This window comes from Neodiprion pinetum, chromosome 3, assembly GCF_021155775.2.
Source record: "Neodiprion pinetum isolate iyNeoPine1 chromosome 3, iyNeoPine1.2, whole genome shotgun sequence".
NCBI lineage: Eukaryota > Metazoa > Arthropoda > Insecta > Hymenoptera > Diprionidae > Neodiprion > Neodiprion pinetum.
Window position 1 is genome coordinate 13498092 of NC_060234.1, and position 20145 is coordinate 13518236.

Consider the following 20145-nt stretch of genomic DNA (forward strand, 5'->3'; position numbering starts at 1 on the left):
TACGACCAGTAGTCTTTGATCGTGTTCCTCGATTGTTTTGCATTGTATCTTTACATTATCCAAATATATCTTTATCCCAGGGATACCGGACATGATCATAACCATGTAGTTTTGAAAAATTCGTGGCGCCGCCGCTATACCATCTCACAGACGTAGAATGTTTAACAGACACATTGGTGTATTTATTGTCAATATTTTCTAGGTTTCTTCGTCTACTTGCAATTGTTTATAGGCATCCTTGAGGTTGACTTGCGAAAAAAATTCCCCTCCGTTTAGGGTTGACAATGCTTCTTCGATTGTTGGTAATGGATACTCCGAATTCATTATTTTCGGGTTCACGGTCGTTTTGTAATCACCCACTACCCGTATCTTTCCATTTAGCTTCCGTACGAATATCACTGGTGTTGCCCATATGGATTGATCTACTGGTTTCAACATGCCTTGCTGTACCATTGAGTTCAAAGCATCTGTAGCCGCCTCTTGTAGCCCGTAAGGTATGCGTCTGGCTTTTATGAAATGAGGCCTGGCGTTTTCTTTAAGTTGTATATTAATCAGTGGTCCGTTATGCCCCGTGAGTGTCGGCTGTGTGAGCGAAGGAAATTTTTCTAGCACAAGGTTTTTAGTAACGTGTTGTTCGGGTTCGGTGATGTTGTTTATACCGGTAACCTCTATTCCTAATGCTTCGAACCAATTTCTCTCTAGCAAATTTTGCCCTTGCTCATCAACTACCACTAGTGGTAATGTTGTTTCAATTTCCTTGTATTTAACCGAAACGTCTGTCGTTCCGAGGACGTTCAACTGTTTTTTTCCATATCCGAATAATGTTGTTTTTCGTTTCGCCCAACATGTTTCTTCTACAGGCCATAACCGATCATATGTTTTGTGACATTACAAGCATTCGAATATGGGCGGCAATATTTCGGATTTGACCGGACGGAAGGAGAGTGAGCGTTTGACCAGTCTGGTGGAACCGGCAATAAATCCGGAGGATAGAAGCGAAGGAGACTCTGCGGAAAGACGCCAACCTGTAAGACCGAAACTTATAATACTCCGCAGAAGTTCAAAATCTAGTCTATTTTTACATTACAAAACTCAATATACACAGTACGAAGTTCACCGAATATTCGATGTCGTTGCGATCCTTGCTGATTTCATCTCCACTCTGAACGTGTGCAAGCGACGAAGCCTGAAGGTGAACATCCAAATTCAAACTATCTATTGAACGAGAGCAATGGAGAAAATACGATCAGGATCGGCAAGTGACTCACATGGTGCAACCACATTCGAAGATTAAGACAAGCAAGCAGCATATTTCAACGTATTGTGTATCCAAGGCGTATCTATTGAATTGTGTGAATGTTCGAATGAATGTATAGCTTTTGATTTTTTATATGTACACTTTTATTTCTACCCTTTATTGCAATCTGTCTATTTGAATTATTTTATTTATACTATTTTATCTTTACAATTTTGGCGACTCTTTTATCTATAATTTATTTATTAATGTTCTTTAATTGTTCAGGTAGAATAAAGTGTTACAGTTTTTTTATTTATTAGCGGAAGGTGTGCCCCGTTATCGACTTCAAATTTGACTAATTTTGAGTTGATTTTAATCTCTACTATGTAATCATTTGTCTTTCCTTTTCCGCTCTTCGTTCGGATTACCGGACACGCGTATAAGTAAGTCATCGTCGCTCTCGTCAGTTCCCGTGCCTTTTCCTAAGTTAATTTGTTCTGTCTTTGATGATTTTTTTTTTCGTTACTCTTTGATGATTGAGGCTTTGAGTTTTTTTTTTTACTTATATTTGCTTATGCTCGACTAATATGTCCCGTTTTTTCGCTATATGTACGTGTTTCATTTTTGTAGAAACATTTATTCGCGGTATGATTTGTGTACCCGCATCTAAAACATGCATTTTTATTTGCATTCTCAATTGAATTTTTGTTATTGTTGTTTTTTTCAAACCTTTTTTTTGTAACTATTTTTTGAATAGCCAACGCTTCGGTTTCTTTAATTATTTTTTGTTGCATTTCTGCCGCATCTGCGTTGCAGGAAATTTCTAACGCTTTCTCTAAACTCAGACCATCTGGTTTTTATCGCTCATATACTCTTCGTGTCGTTGACATGAATATCGTTGCAGCTCTTCGTTTGCTATTCCTGCGACAAACCGATCGCGCAACATCGTTTCCAATGGTAATTTCCCCGTCGGTCCGGTAAATTTACAGTCTAACGCCAACTTCCGAATTTCGCCTACAAACTCTTTTAGCGTTTCTCTATTCCCTTGATTTCTTTTGTAAAACTTTACTCGGCCTAACAGCTCGTTCACTCGTTTCCCAAAGTGTTGTTGACATTTTTTCAATATGCCTTGCCACGATACACTCTTCGGTGCGTCCGGCAAACACAGCGACTTTATCACGGTATAATTTGCCCCACCAACGGCCGTCAAGAGCTTTGAACGTTTTTTTGTCTCATCGATTATATTATTTGCATCCAAATAAAATTTTACCTGCTCAATATAATCTTCCCACGTCTGTGTTTCCCTATCAAATTCGGTTATTTTACCGATTGATGGCATAATGGTAACTATTTGCACGTTTTCCTCGCTCCGGCTGATAGCCGACTTTACTATCGTATCTTTACCTACCGATTCCTCCTTCTCCTTGTTTTCAGAGTATATCTTTTTTGTAAAATCCGACAGCAGTTTTCTTACCTCATCCACCGTCGTCTCTTCCGTTATCGATAATCCAAAATGTTCCGAGATTGTCTGTAACTCCAATTTATTTAGCCCGTATATCCACGAGGTTTTACCAGCCAATACACTGCTTTCGATTTCTTTCAATCGATTATCATCCATTTTTTTTCACTTCTCAATCGCGAAAGTTCTTTGGTTCTCATCGCCATTTATTATGTTCGAAAATAATTACTCGGAGATTTATACGAACTAGTTTACTTTAATTTCAGTCAAGAGTCGCTGTAGCGACTCGAGACAAGTACATTTTCTCGACAGCCCGCGACACTCTTACTCCGCACAACTTGCTTATACACAGGACTATATCCATGTACAAAAATTTATTTTCCTCATAACCAACGAATTATAGAGTCTCGGAGAAAATCCACCAGTGTATATTTTTTCTTATTTTTTTTTTTTTCTTTCGATTGAGACTATAACGAAGGCTGTAGCTATAAGAATATCGCCGATATCGCTTTATAACATGATCGACTTCGTTTCATTCATTATTATAGAATTTCACGTCGTCATCGCACACTTTTTATTATTATGATTATTTACGCATGGAAGTCGCCATGACACCGATCCCATGACACCCGGCAACGAGACTGAAGTATGGAGCGTAGAGGTAAGGAGAACCGTCTCTGTGTATTAAAAGTATCCGTAAAAATGTGCTACGGAGGGGTGGCGCTACAGTAGCCACCGGGTGATATTTAAGAAGAGCGCTAAAAGTTATTAGAAAAGGAAAGGGAAATAGACAAGGACGGAAGAACTTCCGCTCAATTATGGCGCACTTTTGAAAATAAGAATACAATAAAAACACATAATCAATCGTTTGCTTATGATTTTTTAACGCCTGATTTATTTTTAAAACATTAAAAAAATTAATAAAATGAGTGAATAGCATGTACAAAATTTAAGAACAACAATTATTCGAAAGAAAAATAATTAAAATCAATTTCACAAATGTCAGTTTTTTGATTAAACAATTAATTTGGATAAATTAAAAGAAATATCAAATAATTAATGCTTCAAAACAGTTTTATTCGTATGTTACGGCCTCCAGACTTCTTATTCCTTTCCCACACTCTTAGTTACCTCATGCTCTGTAGTCTACTCTTATCGTCTGTAACTCGCGGCTAGCTTGCCTTCTACATCCCGCTAAACTAGGCAGATCCATCCTAGCGCTCAAGCAAGACACCTATCCCTCTAAACCAAGACCATACCTTTTTCGTTCGACCGACTCCGTTGCATTGACTATTAATAAACAATCATATACTTTAAATCGTTTACCTTCCCTTAATACCGATTCCTTTCTATTCCATTCACTTCCTGCACTGGGAGTAGTAGCACGCGAGTGCATAGTCGACGTGAACGGACCCTATAATAGCCAAATAACACCTTGGCTGGGCGTGGAGTAAGCTCCGATTACCGCTCATCGGAGCCTACGCAATCTACCTCGTAACACGTATAAAAAATATAAATTACTTTCTAATTTAAATGTAACTACAAAAACAATCTTAAGGCGGGTTTTACAGATAAAAAACTTATATTAATTTATAACAATAAAATATATTATTTAACATTGAATATTTGAGTCTTTGATATAAGTCTTTTATTTAAGAAAGTAATTTGGCATTTTTTCTGTTTGTCTTTGTCTTAATTTTTGCTTCGTCATAGCGCCTATTTGCAGATTTCACCAGAAAATGAGCGCGCATAACAATATAAATATCAATTATTTTCTTAGTTAATTTATATTCATGCTCAAAGCATCCAACTTTCAATAAAACTTCTTTCTTAAGCTCTATTGATATGTCAGAAATTGTTTCCAAATTGGTGAGATTTTTACTAATAGCTCTGAGAACACACTTTTCTAATTGCTTAGTTAGACTAAATAATTCATTACTGGCAAAAAGTAATCCTCCATATAAATCCATTTTACAAATAACATCGTTTCTCTGTAATTTTTTACCAGCTTCCGCACTCATTTGTATACATTGTAAACAATTCACACATTTCACAATTTTTTTCAACTTGCGAACAATATAACCAGCAATATATGATTGGACGGCATCACTGGTTACAGCCTCGTTGTAATCATGGTCTGTGTCGATGGAAGAGCCTTTAAGTATTAGCTCAGTGCTTTCCAACATATCATCGATGCTTTGAAGCCATAAACCCTTGCTATCTTTATTTGAAGAAGTTAAAACTTCCTTAGCGTCTACTAGACTTTTTAGAAGATCCGTGCCCGAAACATTACACTCTCTTGGTGGACGTATGAGGGAAAAAGAAGATGCTAAGCGATATACTTGGGCAAACATTTTTGGATCGGGATGATCATTTCCTCCACAAGAATATCTCATGACAGAAAAAAATCTCTGAAATTGAAAGTAGATAAATATCCATTAGGAAATAATAGTAGTAATAATAATAATAATAATAATAATAATAATAATAATAATAATAACAATAATAATAATAATAAGTAATGGTAAAACAATGTTGATTTGTATAACTACCTCCAAAGGGTCTTGGGATAAAGTTGCTGTCATCAAATATTTAAAATCACATACGTCTTTGAGCATGTCCAAAATTTCTAGTGTTGCCCGTAAGGTAACTTTTAACCCTACTGAAGTACTCCTCGAAACAGGTATTTTCTTCTCAAACTTTTCCCAATCTTCAAAAAATTGCAGGAATTTCAGTATTGCCTGAAATACGTTAATACAAAATAAGTATAGAAGCATTATGACCATGTAAAAAATCATTGATAAAACAATAACAAAAAAATTATGAAACAATAGAAAAATTTGCAGATTTACAATTTCTTGAGTTCATGAATGCATACAGACACAGTATTTTAAATTTCTTTTGAAACGTTCTTCACCTACAAAAATTTTGATCAGATAAATTTTTGCAAACTACTTGTAATATAACAAGTTTATGTTTTGCATTGAATACCTGAGAGTCTTTGTATGGCACCAATTATCGTAATATGAGCCAAAGCTTTCTCAATTGGTAATTTTCCAATTGTATTTCGCGCCTCTTCCTCTAGATCATCTTGTAGTACCCCCACTCCACGCCAGTGTTACCACATGTTTACAGTAAAACTAGAAACTTTTGGTCTCCTCCGTTGGTCTATCTGTCTGGACTATCATTCTTCATCTTTGTGCCGGTGAAACCACATGTGCTTTTTATAAGTTTTTTACAAATTGTATAATGATGGACAAGAAAAGATACCGAGGTTATTCAGACGAGGAAGAAGAAAAGGAGAATCGAATGGAGAAGCGACTGAGGCGACTGGAGGATGCGATTTTGGAAATACGAGACAATAAGCGTCACAAGAAGAGACGTCGTAAGTTTATGTTTCCTTTATGTTCCAGAATATTCGATAGGATGCATCGGCATGCCTCTGGCCTATATGGCAGAGATTGGCGTTCGATGGTCACTCGTTTAGGCACTAACCTATATCGAGGAGTTATTACTCAGACCGGGCAAATGTTTCGAGGCCACCCGTGTAGGCTCTAACCTACACGGAGGAGAGTTTCTCAAGGCGCATTACTCGAGGCACCCTATAGGCCCTAACCTATAAAGGGGAGTTGAACTCGGCCAAAACATGCCCGACGTCATTGCTAAACGTTCTAACCAGGAGGCAGAAAACAATGAATGAAAACCTATAGGTTTCAGACGCATACCTGACGACCACGGAATAACGTCGTCATTTTTGTTTTTACTTTCGTTGATAGGACGTCACCGAAGCTCAAGGTCCTCATCGTCAGAGGCCAATCGGCGACGGCGTAGCAGAGGAAAAAGCAGAGGAAGAAGCCAATTTCGAAGAAGCTCTTCGAAAGGATCCAGCGTGTATGACGAATCGATACAGCGAGAACTCTCTTACAGCCCTTCAGAGCAATTTGTCGATCAGACCGCTGCGCAGGTTGGGAGCTTGTCAAGCTCATCCGCAGAGGAACAAGTGGTCCATCATACTGCTACGCAGGCAGTTTTGGGACAAGATCCTCCTGCGATAAACAAAATAACCCAACAGACTGTCACGGTTACACAGTCAGGGGCTCCGCAGGGGTCCAGCGCAGCTGACTTGCTGGTCCGGCAGACTGCGCAGAGTTCTGTTGTGACAGAACCAGTGATCCAGGCTAGCGCTCTACACCTGAATCCTTCTCAGAGTCACAGCGTAGCTGGCGAGGAAACACAGTCAACCCAGGCAGCGATCTGTGAGGGTTCACTCGACCCCGCGATCCTAGAGATCTTAGGGAGACGTTTGTTGGAGGATCGAGTTCTGGCAGAAGCAATTCCTAAGGACTTAGTTGTTCGTTTGGAAGAAATCCTAAAGACGGGTTTGCCCACAGAGGACAGAGTCTCTCTCATAAAAAAGCACCCTCCGCCGTCCAATTGCGTCACCATCGATCCACCGAGAGTCAATCCCGAGGTTCAGGCGTCTTTACATGGGTCGGTTGTAAAGAGAGACGAGAGGATTCACGCAAAGCAGTCGAAGATCACGGCGTGTCTCGCCGCAATCGTAAAGGTTTTCTCGAAAGTTCTAGAGGGCGAAGCTGAAAAATTACTCATTCTCGAGCTATTGGGCGACGCTTCGAGACTGTTAGCTGACCTCCTCCACGACGAGTCGATCATAAGGAAAAGCCTGATCCTCGCGAACTTAAACGTGTCGTGTAAGGAGACCTTGAACGCTACTGTCCCAGATGAATGGCTGTTCGGACAACAATTGGAGGAGAAATTAAAGGCGGCGAAGGCACTTGAGAGCTCGCGCAAGGAGCTGAAAGCTCCTCAAAAGCCACAGGGACAGAAGAATTCAAAAAACTCGACAGCCCCGCCGCGTCGTCCTCAGAACAACCAGAGATTTGCTACGACGTCAGGCGGGAGAAAGGAGCCGAGGAATCAAGGATATTCGTCATTCCGCCGAGACAACCACAAGAACGGGACCAACTGGAAGAACAATCAGAAGTCGGAGCGGAGCAACAACCGGAAGCGTTATTAGAACCAGTAAGTTCGACTGTCGGAAGACTTAGATTCTTTAGACAAGAATGGGAACAGCTAACGCGTAACCCGTTAATATTATCGTGGATAGAGGGCTACAAGATACCCTTCGAGTCTCAGCCATGTCAGTCTACCTTTCCGAGGGGAATCTTCGATTCCAAAAAAGAGAGGGGGGCGATGGCCGATATAGTAGCGAAGCTGCAACGGAAGGGTGCTATCCGCCAGTGCGACAGCACTCACGGCGAATTTCTTTCTGGCATTTTCCGGGTACCGAAGCCGGATGGTGGTTCTCGATTTATTCTGAATCTAAAGCAGTTGAATGAGTTCATTCAGACGGAACACTTCAAATTGGAAGATCGAAGGACCGTTATAAATCTCTTGAGCAGGGGTTGTTTTATGGCAAAAATTGACTTGAAAGATGCCTATTACTCGATTTCGATTGCTGAATCTAACCGAAAATTTTTAAGATTTCAATTCGAGGGTCAGCTTTATGAGTTTACGTGTATGCCCTTCGGGCTCGCCACAGCGCCATATGTTTTTACTAAACTGCTAAAGCCTGTAATGACCGATCTGAGGCGACAAGGGTATTTTTCGGTCATCTACATCGACGACCTTTTGCTCGTCGGTAGGTCTTTTGAGGAATGTCAAGCGAACGTTCGAGTCACGTGCTCGCGTTTGCAGAAATTGGGATTTACAATTAATGACGAAAAATGTCAGCTAATTCCGACAAACAAATGTAAATATATCGGGTTTTGGTTTGATTCGCTAAGTATGACTATCGAGCTTCCAAGGGAGAAAAGATTAAGAGTCAAACAATTGGTTTTAAAATATAGCCGTATTCAACGTTGTAAAATTCGCGAGTTTTCAGAATTTGTCGGTAGCGTTGTCTCGTGTTGTCCAGCGGTTAGATATGGCCTGGGTCACACAAAGGCATTCGAGAGAGCACGATACCTTGCCTTGGAGCAAAATAAGGGAAATTACGACGGTTATATGACCCTGTCTCAGGATCTTCATTCGGATCTGAAATGGTGGGACAGAGTTATCCTCTCCGCAAAAAATTCAATTAAAGCTCCTCAATATTGTCGGGAAATCTTTACCGACGCGTCGTTATCAGGTTGGGACGTTGCTTGTGGAAGCGAGAGATCTCACGGATTCTGGAGTAAAGAAGAAAGGAAAAATCATATTAATATACTAGAACTCAAGACGGCTCTTTTCGGGTTGAAATGTTTCGCCGATAACTTGAGAAACTGCGATATCCTCTTGCGGGTGGATGACACCACAGCTGTGGCGTATATTAATAGAATGGGTGGCGTCCGTTTTAAAGAATTAAACCGTCTAGCTCATTCGTTATGGGACTGGTGCGAGACAAGGGGAATTTGGGTCTTCGCGTCCTTTATTAGTACGAAGGAGAATACGGAGGCGGATTTCGAATCACGTCGGCTTGAACTTGAAACCGAATTCGAGCTGTCAAACGCAGCGTTTCATTCGATAGTCCAGAAATTCGGGAGACCCGAGATCGATCTTTTTGCGAGTCGAATAAATTCGAAATGTAAAAAATATGTCTCTTGGCTACGCGACCCGAACTGTACAGCCGTAGATGCTTTTACTATGTCGTGGGAAACGATTTTTTTCTACGCATTTCCACCATTTATAGTCATTCCGCGAGTCCTGAGAAAAATTAGAGACGAAAACGCAACGGGTATTCTTGTAGTCCCTGACTGGCCAGGACAAGCTTGGTATCCACTCTTTCGGGCCCTCTGTGTTAGTGAGCCGCTGATTTTTAAGCCTAACTCGAAATTATTACTTTCCGCGAACAGGGAACCTCATCCGTTATGGCAGCAAACTACCCTGGTGGCCGCAATGTTATCAGGAAAGCCTTCGAGATAAGGAACGTCCCCGAGGAATCCTTCGAGTTAATGCTGGCTTCGCTCCGCAATTCATCGATGAAGCAATACGACGGCGCGTTGAGGAAATGGTGGTCTTTTTGCTCAGACAGGAACGTCAGCCCTTTCGATAATTCGATTGAAAACGTGTTACTATTACTAACCAACGAATATAACAAGGGAGCATCTTACGGATCCCTAAATTGTCTAAGATCGGCGTTAGCCTTAGTTTTGGGACCTCACGTGGGGCAAGACCCTAGAGTAAAAAGACTGTTTAAGGGAGTGTCTGAGTTGCGTCCTCCGAAACCCAAGTACGACGAAACGTGGGACCCTAAGATTGTCCTGGATTATGCGGCCAGTCTAATGCCTAACGAAGAGATTTCGCTCAATAACCTCTCGCTAAAAGTTGTCACCCTACTCGCACTAGTCACGGGTCAACGAATGCAGACTCTTTCATTAATTAAGATACCGAATATTCAGAACCTGGGTGAGAAGATGCAGATTAAAGTTCCGGATAAAGTAAAGACTTCGGGGCCCAACAGAAGACAACCTTTGCTAAATGTACCATTCTACGAGAAAGATAATAGTATATGCGCTGCAACAGCTTTGGTGGTATATCTTAAGCGGACACAGGATCTCAGGGGCGCCGAACAAGCATTATTTGTTGCAATCAAGAAACCATACGGGGCGGTTTCAGCCCAGACTTTGAGTCGGTGGGTGAAAAGTATGTTAGAACAGAGTGGCGTGGACACAAATATTTTTTCGGCGCATAGCACTCGACATGCTTCGACGTCGGCGGCGGATAAGAAAGGAGTAAATATAGACTGCATAAGGAAAGCGGCAGGTTGGACCTCAGCCTCTCAGACCTTTGCGAGATTCTATAACTTACCTGTGTGTAACGATAAGGACGCTTTTGCCAAAGCAGTTTTAGATAAATAAGAAGTTTTCATTTGTTCGAGTAGCTATTTTTTGTTTTGGTTGTAGTTGTACTACACTTTTGGGTTGTTTGTTACTTGAGAATATATTCATTTTCAACAATTCACCGTGTTTTGGTGCCGTAATGATCTTTAAACATCTACAAGATGATCTAGAGGAAGAGGCGCGAAATACAATTGAATGATTAAACGAACTTACCTGTAAGTGAAGTTCTATCATAATTGTATGTAGCGCCTCTTCCGAATAGATCAGTCCCACCCATAGGTAACCCAACTCTGTGTACTGTGACGTGGATTTTTCCTGCTCCTCGGTCACTCGGAGAAAATGACTGAGAACTTACCGCGTGCACAATAATTTGGCGTCCACGATGTACCCTGGATCTAAAACAATATCGCAAAGTTTTTGTTGGGCGCCTGGCGTGATTAACACGCCTCGAAATCATTAATACGCTATTCCTCGGGCATATGCCCGATAGCTCAGTACCGCGGAGAGGGGAGGGGTAATTTTTGGAGAGAGAGAGACACCCGAAATACACACGCTATTTAACAAAAGTAAAAGAAAATCTTATATTTCATCATAGCGGTGATACAAACAAAAGAAAAATATAATTCAAAAATCGCTCATCGCGAGTCTAAAACTAAATAGAAAATTACACGTAACCTACTCTATTTCTTACTCTAATGAGCTCGCGGCTCCCTAACTAAAACGTCACTCGACGATCACAAACATCCTCATACGCAATTCTCAAAACGTCACTCGACGATCGCAGCATCCTCATGTGCAATTCTCAAAACGTCACTCGACGATCGCAACATCCTCATGCGCAATTCTCAAAACGTCACTCGACGATCGCAACATCCTCATACGCAATTCTCAATTCGCAAATTCGCCATTTGTTCTCCATGGCGATGATTGCTCGAAACGAAACTAAAACTAATTATTCAACGGTGCGCCGTCAGGTCTCGCAAACTAAAACACCATGCTCAAACTTCTCGTCTCAACTGCTGCGCAACGCAACGGCAATTTCGACTATACATCGCCTAACCTCGACTAAACACTATCTTAACTAAACGTAAACTTAACTAAGCGCAAGCACCACTACATTTAACTTCAACTATACACAAGCTCAAAGTAACTCAACTCAACCTACATTATCTTAACTAACGGGTACGGAACTCAATGCAGGCGCAACTAAACGTAACCTAAACTATACGCAATCGCAACGCATCCGAACTTAATTCTTTTCAAAATTCCCCAAAACGTTACTCGCTAATCCGAGCACTCTAATTTGGTGCTTCCCGACCTACTCGAGAGGTGACACAAAAAGAAAACGATAACGCGGCTCGACCCGGTACGGCGAAATTCGGCTATACTTGGTTTCACTAACGAGAAAGATTCAACTAAAACCCGTGACTCTACTCAACTTTTTCAGAAACTCAAAATTTACTTTACTCTAACCCGCGTACTCAGGCTACGGTCATCAAGCAAGAGAATCGGCAAAAGAATTTCGAGTACTTTTCTACAACGCAAATCCAAAACGGCTATCCGTTACTCGGCAAGCCTCTTCACAATTATGCTCGAAATTCAATCGCGGGGATAGAAGCAGCGCTTACCTTCTACATCCTTGCAACCCCCTTTCCATTCCCTTCGCAATTTTTGGGCGACTCCATGGCTTCGCGAAACTCCCCCAAAACGCGACTACTAATCACGACCGCCAGAACTAGAGTGGTTTCAAAAACCTACCACCTGCCGCAACACGGATCTCGATACGCCATCCCACCCGTGACGTCATACCCCCAAGAATACGCAATAATCGATCCGTCATCGATTTCGTCGATCGCGCAACTCGACGCGCACCTTCGATCGCATCGCTGCGCAGAACTTAAAGCTAGCTCGCAATCTCGTCCTCCGCGCAGCTCCATGACGTCTTGGCGGTGAGCGTGGTGCTCCCTCGTCGCTAGTCGGTCCGTCGCGAGTCCGCTGGTCAATTGTTGGCGGGGCGAAGGGGAAGAGGCTGCGGCGCGCCGGCCGCCAGCGGGAATCGCGTCCACCTTGGATTCCCGCGATGCGGGGATCTGCGTCGGCTCCCCCTCCGCAGCCTCGACATCCTTCCTTCGCAATTGTTGCTAGTCCGCCATTTCGCAATTTCCTCGAATTCGGTGTCGACTTCTTGCCTGATGCCGTTGTAGCTCGAAAAATAAAAAAAAAACAAAAAAAACTGAAATATCTTACGCTGGTCGCTAAAGTGTCCCCTCTCGTAGTTTCGGATGCGTGACTCTAGTCCTGGCGCTCTTTTCCAAAAACTTCGCGACTCAATTTCGGCAATTCCTCAATTTTTGGTTTCGCCCAGGGTTCAAGGAGCCCCTTGTAACGGGCATCAAAAATGCCACGTTACAGTACACAGAGGTAAACCCAAAATATTACGGCAAATACTTTGAAGAAATGATAGTCCAGACAGATAGACCAACGGAGGAGACCAAAAGTTTCTAGTTTTACTGTAAACATGTGGTAACACTGGCGTGGAGTGGGGGTACTACAAGATGATCTATTCGGAAGAGGCGCTACATACAATTATGATAGAACTTCACTTACATGTAAGTTCGTTTAATCATTCAATTAAACCTACAAACTTATAATATTTTGTTATTTTGTTTCATTTTATAATGATTCTTACCTGTTTGTTACGACAATCATCTTTAACGTACAGAGCATCTCTTGGTATACGCGATGACATAGCTTGGACTAAGTTGAAAATGAGATCAATAAACTTTTGCGTTGGAGTCGAATCTTTCAATTTATTGCACATTGGTTGGTAGTGTGCCATCGCAACAGATACCTCATGACCAAACACCTGTAAGATAATTTATAATAAAGTAATCAAAGAAAAGAGGATCATTTCAGCAGCAGATATTAGTAAAGATTTTGAAATATACATACTTCAGTTGCTAGAGGAACATTCATCGCTTGAAAGCCTTTCGGATTCAAGTGCGCTGGTGTTAGCTTGTAAGCAATTTTCATGTTTGGTTGACGATAATTTTCCTCTTCTAAGAGAGCTTCCCAATGCCGTTTTTTAACAGTTCCGTAAGGTGTCTGAAAAATTTATTATAGTAATAATAACAGCAACTAAACAAAAATATTATTTATCAATTATACCTTGAACTCTTGAAGTCTATCATCTAACGTAGAAGTTCGAAAGCATTTGAGTAAATGATTGAAATCTGATATCATCCATAATCGCCTCAAGCTATCGCAAGGATGTTCACAGCTGATGTTGTTTTCGTCTACACCAAAAATTTTCCAAACGCCTCGATTCCATGATGCACCATCCATAACAACAGCATCAATACATATAGCACTATTTTCCATAAGCACGACCCAGTGAACACAATTATGTCAAACTGATGTCAGAATGACGTCATGTCACGTCATGATTTACTTAAGATGTGAGTCATATATGAGTCACATATGACTCATAATTTCCCACTTCCTGACGTAAGAATCTTACGTAAGATAAATGACGTAAATATGACCTCCAATTGACATCATTATGACTTGACTGGCGTCAAAATGACATAACTCTGATGTCATAGAGAAGTAAAGTCGGTACCGGAAGCTTACAAAAATATGACGTCCAGCTGACGTACTTGTTATTTAGCTGACGTCAAGATGACTTAAATTTGAGGTAAAATAGTGATATAAAGTTGCGTCCAATGCTTACAAAATTGTAACGTCTGGCTGACATGATTATAACTTACCTGACGTCTCGGTGACATAACTCTGATGTCATAGTGATAAAAAGTATTTAAGAATGCTTATAATAATATAACTGTTACAACAGACCTTGTAAAGTCAAAATGTTTATATTTTTCATTTATAAATAGTGATTATTTTGTTACTGTACCTCTATTACAATATAATAATTGATTTTGAAATGAGTTTATATATTTTATTTGTGACAATATCCTAATATTTTCAATGTTAAAAAAATATTTAATGTTTGCATTTAAAGAAAATTTGCGGTAAGTTAAATTTGGACACTAAATATAAAAGTAAAAATTAAGAAATGTCATATGAAATTCCACTTATGAATTATTAAATCAATATATGATACAACATAGAACATAAATAGAAAAGTATCGTTGATCGTTTTTTTTCATACCGTCGTGACATTAGTATTATGTCACTCGTATGTAAAAGAAAGACCGGAAGCTGATCAATTTTACGTAAAAATATGAGTTGTTTCTTACGTAAGCATATGATGGTATTATGATATTCTTTTGACATCAGAATATGACTTGTAATTTATGTAAATGTATGATTTATTTCTTACGTAAATAATATATAAATTTATGACTTTGATGTGACGTCACACATATGACAGGGATAAGACATAATATTCACCTAATATTTAAGTCACAATCATGACGTCATATCAGAGTCATCAATAAAGTTATTTTTATGTCATATCTATGTAAAAATTCGATGATCTCTATGTGACCTATCTATGACGTCATATGGAGGTCATGTGTTCACTGGGGATACATTCTAAAATGAGCTTATGTAGTGGTTCGCTTTTACACGCATTCTTTGAAAGGAAGCAACCCAAGGATTGAACCCATCTACCTCTGAAAGGTACAAATTTAAAAACTAAGGCATGATCTGCCGTTTTATTTTTTAAATCATCGGGGGTATGTCTTCCCAAGTCCACAAAGCCACAAAATTTCATAGATTGTTGGTCGAAAAATACTCCTTCGCTCAATTTCATTTCGTCAACCAAAATCACCCCTCGTTTGTCTCCTTCCTGCATTGTCTCACATCTTTCTTTAAAGCTGTGAAAAGTAGCAACTTGGAAGCCATAAGCAGACGAACTAATTTTTCTGATAAATTTATTTAATGTATCAATTGACGGGAGAGGTAAAATGTTGCGTTTGCGTAAAAATTGATACATGGTTCTATTTTTTAAACGAATCAATGTACACTCGTATATCCATTGTAACGTATATCGTCGACCTTTCACACTTTTTTTTTTTGCAGCTGCAAAACATGAATTTACGGCATTTTGAAAGTCTGTAGGTAACTTCTGAATGGCATCTTGTACTACAGCCTCTGACTTTTTGGCACACTCGGACTTGGCCATAAATATTTGTTCTTTCAGTTGAATTTGCTGCAAAGAAGTTATAAATTGTAAACGTCACTAATTTAATAACAATATTAAAAAATTTGCAATATTACTAAATTCATGACATAGTTGATACTTTGCAACTGATTAACCTTCATGGTAGTGCTAAGGTTATCATTCTACGAAGTTTCAGTATAAGTAATATTAATGTCCTATTATAACTAATTAAGATACTAATATTTTTATTCAATATCGCATGAAAGGTGCCGCAAGTGCTAAAGATATAAATAATGATGTATTACAAACTTACAGTTATCCATCGGCAGCTTTTTACAACAAAAAATAATAATAAATTCATCGTAAGTTTGGTAACAAATATTTTGAAGATATCGAGTTAATATTTAACATTAATTAACAATCCATTCAAAAATGTCCAATACTATTTTCTTCGATATCTGTCTAAAGTGAAAAACGCTAATACCGCAGAATAATATTGTACTACAAATATTCGTTAATATTAGTTTAATGTCCTATTAACATTGAAAATTATGAAACAATTATTACTTATTATTATATCAACTTCTAATGTTTGACTACTACATCTATGCAAGCACAATAAATTAATTTTATAATTATTTTATTAACGTAATGATTACAATGTACAAAATTATAATCCTACTTTACTTTGTTGTAATTAGAATGAGAAAACTTGCTTTATTTAATAATAAAATCTTTTCTTCCAGAATTACAAAAAATATACAAATTTTATAGACAAATCTTCAATACACTGGAATAAGTGTAAAAATAATAACTATTTCAGCAAAAATATATATGTACAATTTTTATATACAAATCGAAACTATTTTAGCCGAAATATTATTGAGATTTCATTGCTCACGTTCGCTGAAGAATTTTTTGAAAATATTTCAGTTAGTATTCACATATGCTAAATGAATACTTAATGTTTATTTCTTTCGAATTTTTGTTACAATTATTCATGTCTCTGAATCCCTCGTAAGAATCTATTTTTGATTCACTACGCAGCCGTTGAAAGAGCACAAATATGAACATGAGTATTCTGTTAAAAAAACAAATAATGTGATAATATTGTAACACCATAATTACAAACCATAACCACAATGCCATAACCACAATACAAAAATTGTTAAAAATCTTGGATCCAGATTTTCAATATTTAATCGAACCAGCTTGATTAATAGTATAAATTCATGTTCATAGTTATTTAAAAAACTTACCGTTCTTTTTAAACGTTTGCATATTTTAAGTAGATTTGAAGCACGTCGTTTTATAGCTGTTACTCTCTCTAAATTAATGGAAGTTGAATCACGTTTCTGTAAGCGATTTCTTAAAATTCGACAAGATTTACATCTTGGATTGGGTTGATTTCTTTTGTAAGTATTTTCACTAATAATGACACCTTTGCAAATTCTCGAATATCTGAAAATTTACGTGATTGTTAAAATTTAAATCGTATTCAACCCTTCTTAGTAGTTCATTAATTTATGCATGTAAAAAATAAATCATTCTTACCTATAACTGTCGACTTGAGTGCCCACGCACAATGGCCATCTCTCTACAGATTTTAAGTAATCGTAAATATCACGAAACGAATCGATTTTCTCGTTCAATAACAATTCTTCATTATTAGGGAGAATCACCTGCAATGTTATATAAATCAATTATTGTTACTAAAAAAAAATAAACGGGATAAATTTACTCGGGCATTGATTAATACTTACTGTAATTGACGTATCCTCGTTTAATCGTAGATGGTTTACGATTTGCCTAGTAGTTTCGTCTATCCGCATGAATATCAGTCCATCTGGTTTATCTAAATATAACCAAGACGGCGGTAATGAAATTTTTTTGATCTCAGCTCTGAAATCTTCCAATTGTGCCCTTGCTTCGGTTTCCTGCTGATTTTCGATAATATCATGTACATGTTGACTTAACGGTGGTTCGTCTAAGTCTTGTTCTATTGGAATAATAGCGTCCATCAAATTATTAGAAAGTTCTTTATTTGTTAATATTTTTTGTTGCTCAATTTGATATTCTTCAATTTGACAATGCTGTTCATGTTCAGAGTGATTGAAATATATCGGGACAAACTGATGCTCGAGTCTTGGCAAAGCTTCATCTTTGAGTTGCTTTTTCCCTTTAGGAAAAATCTTGAGCTCCCCTTTTATAACAACCCTATCGTACATTCTTATGTCTTCCTCTTTAAAATGAAGATGGCAAATATAATCTGATGCTTTCAAATTAATTCCCAAGGACTTTTTCCAATTTTCCGATCTCACCGGTGTCTGAAAATTTAATTAAACAAATTATGTTGACATGTTGATTGACTATAAAAATTAAAAAAATAACATAATTATTCATGAAGTTAATATTTAATAAAACATTTATATACATATTGCTGGCTGGAAATAAGACGGAGGCTGAGACGAATCATCTTATTTATTTTTCAATTTACGCCCACTTGTACAACTTTTCGCCACGCAAATTTTGCCCATTGTTGTTAAAATGTTTTAAAAAGTTTTATAACATTCAACACTAAAAAATTTCTGAATATTTGATTCAAAGTTCACGAAAATTCTATTACTCTTAAAGTTTTCTCACAGCAATAATTTTCGGTTATGTTCACAAATAAATTTTGGACTACGTAAACTGTTGAAGTATAGTATACTTGACTTTTACTAACTACTCTACTCAGTGAAAATATTAAATTTTCTAACTCAGCATACTTCAATCCATTTACAATTGCTACATTCATGCCACATCCTTTGCATATGCTGGCGCCATTTTGGAGGGTTTTTGAACTATTATTTAGTGTTTGTAGCTGGACATTTTTTCAGCTTTCCCCCCATTTGAGACGGTTTTCCTTACCTCTAGCCTCCATAGACTGAAGTCAGCCGCACACTATGTCTGTTTTCGTGATATTTACGTGTTGGATTGCTTGCTTGATGTGTTTTGTCCACGGTTTTGTCAATAGCATGCAAGCAATTACGTGCACAATCAAATTCGATTAATCAACTTCTTTGCGCTATCGATCTGCCGTTTATCATGGTTTATGCCTGTTAGTCATAGGCCAATAGTACATGGGCTATAAAAGAATTGCATACAAAAACAGAAGGCGTTAGGTGATGTCGCTTGTCGATATCGAATTCGGTTTTTGCACGTAATCCGCCTCCTGCACGTAAAAAATTAGTACTGTGTGCTGCGGGTTTAACCTAAGTAGTATAGCAATGGGGGTTCTGAGTACAAACACCTTCTTTACCGACCGAGCCGCTCCGCGCACCCCAGACGCAAATCCTTGAAGGTTACCCCCACTCTCGTCAGATAAAACGTGCTCTGCCGTACCGACTAGAGGTTAAAAACGTGCAACCTTACCGACAGTTGTATCGGTCGATGGTGAAAAATCGCACTGCCTTACGGACAATTCTTATGGGTCAAGGGTCAAAATCATGCTGTTGTACCGACCGCAGGTCGGAGTCTCTATGTGGTGCTCGCCTGCCAACGGTAGAGGGCGCAGCGGAGGGCGTGAACTTTTTTACCGACCTGGATGACGGTTTCCCGTCCCGCATTCTTTTCCCACGACAGGACTGCTGATGTGTAACATTAATCACTTCAAATTCCGTTCCCACGGTAGGACTGCTGATGTGTAACATCAACCACCTCACATTCCTTTCCCACGTTATCAACCACGCGACATTCGAAAATTGATGGTTCCGAAAATTGTTTTTTAACCACTTGGATATCGCTGATGTGTAACATCGACCACCTCACATTTCTTTCCCACATTATCAACCACGCGACATTCCAAAATTAATGGTTCTGAGAATTTTTTTTCACTTACTCGGATGCCGGTTTGATATCAACCACGTGACATTCTTTTTGGCTTGTAACTGTCATGTGAACTCAACGATGAATTTTGAACGGGTTCAGTCAAGACCAGAGTGCAAGGTCGACCGATAGCCGCGGTACATTCAGAGCCATGGATCTGCGGTGTTGGGTTACTATCGCTCTGGGAATGCTAAAAGGTGCGCGCGCATACACAAACATACGTACAGCTGCCCTATAAAAAGAAAGCTCATCACTGCAAACGATCATTAAGTCTCAACTTGTCAAGTATACGTGAGGAAAAAGCTCAAGATGGAATCCGCGAAGTGTTTGAGATTGATCGATATTATGGAATCGGCGTACAAAATCTTGGACAAATCATCATCAACAGCAGAGATTCGGATATGGATAAAATTTGGAAGTTAAAATATTCGGCTTCTGAACAATATTTTGCGAGAGGCTTCATCGATTGGAGAAAAGATGAGAATTATTACAACGATTGGACTCTTGAAAGCGCTCGCGGAAAAATTCAAACGTCTTCAGAAAACGGGTGGAGGTACGCGAAAAGTAAGAAGAAGCGATCGAGTTCACTGGGAAGATTTGGAATCAGCTT

General features: G+C 39.0%; 2 protein-coding genes and 1 pseudogene across 5 annotated transcripts in view; 1 reads left to right on the forward strand and 2 right to left on the reverse strand.

Annotated features, from left to right (window-relative positions):
• Nmdar2 (NMDA receptor 2) overlaps positions 1-20145 on the forward strand; it is a 1937843-nt gene that overhangs the window by 23572 nt on the left and 1894126 nt on the right. The window lies entirely within an intron of this gene.
• On the reverse strand, positions 4349-17258 carry LOC138190333 (uncharacterized). The gene is made up of 7 exons (XM_069134356.1): positions 17223-17258; positions 16928-17129; positions 13706-13878; positions 13490-13642; positions 13227-13403; positions 5249-5437; positions 4349-5107 (listed from the first exon to the last, which is right to left on the reverse strand). The coding sequence occupies exons 2-7, from the start codon at positions 16947-16949 to the stop codon at positions 4349-4351; spliced, it is 1473 nt and encodes a 490-aa protein (XP_068990457.1). The 5' UTR covers positions 16950-17129; positions 17223-17258.
• On the reverse strand, positions 17219-18205 carry LOC124215112 (uncharacterized; annotated as a pseudogene).

What these genes read in the sequence shown, in the direction of transcription:
- LOC138190333 (XM_069134356.1), bottom strand. Translation starts at nt 16,949, where the DNA reads ATGCAAACGTTTAAAAAGAACG. An exon ending in ATGATTGTCGTAACAAACAG is followed by an intron (nt 5,438 to 13,226) that starts GTAAGAATCATT and finishes AACGTATTTCAG; the next exon opens with GCAATACTGAAATTCCTGCA. An exon ending in TATCCCAAGACCCTTTGGAG is followed by an intron (nt 5,108 to 5,248) that starts GTAGTTATACAA and finishes TTTCAATTTCAG; the next exon opens with AGATTTTTTTCTGTCATGAG.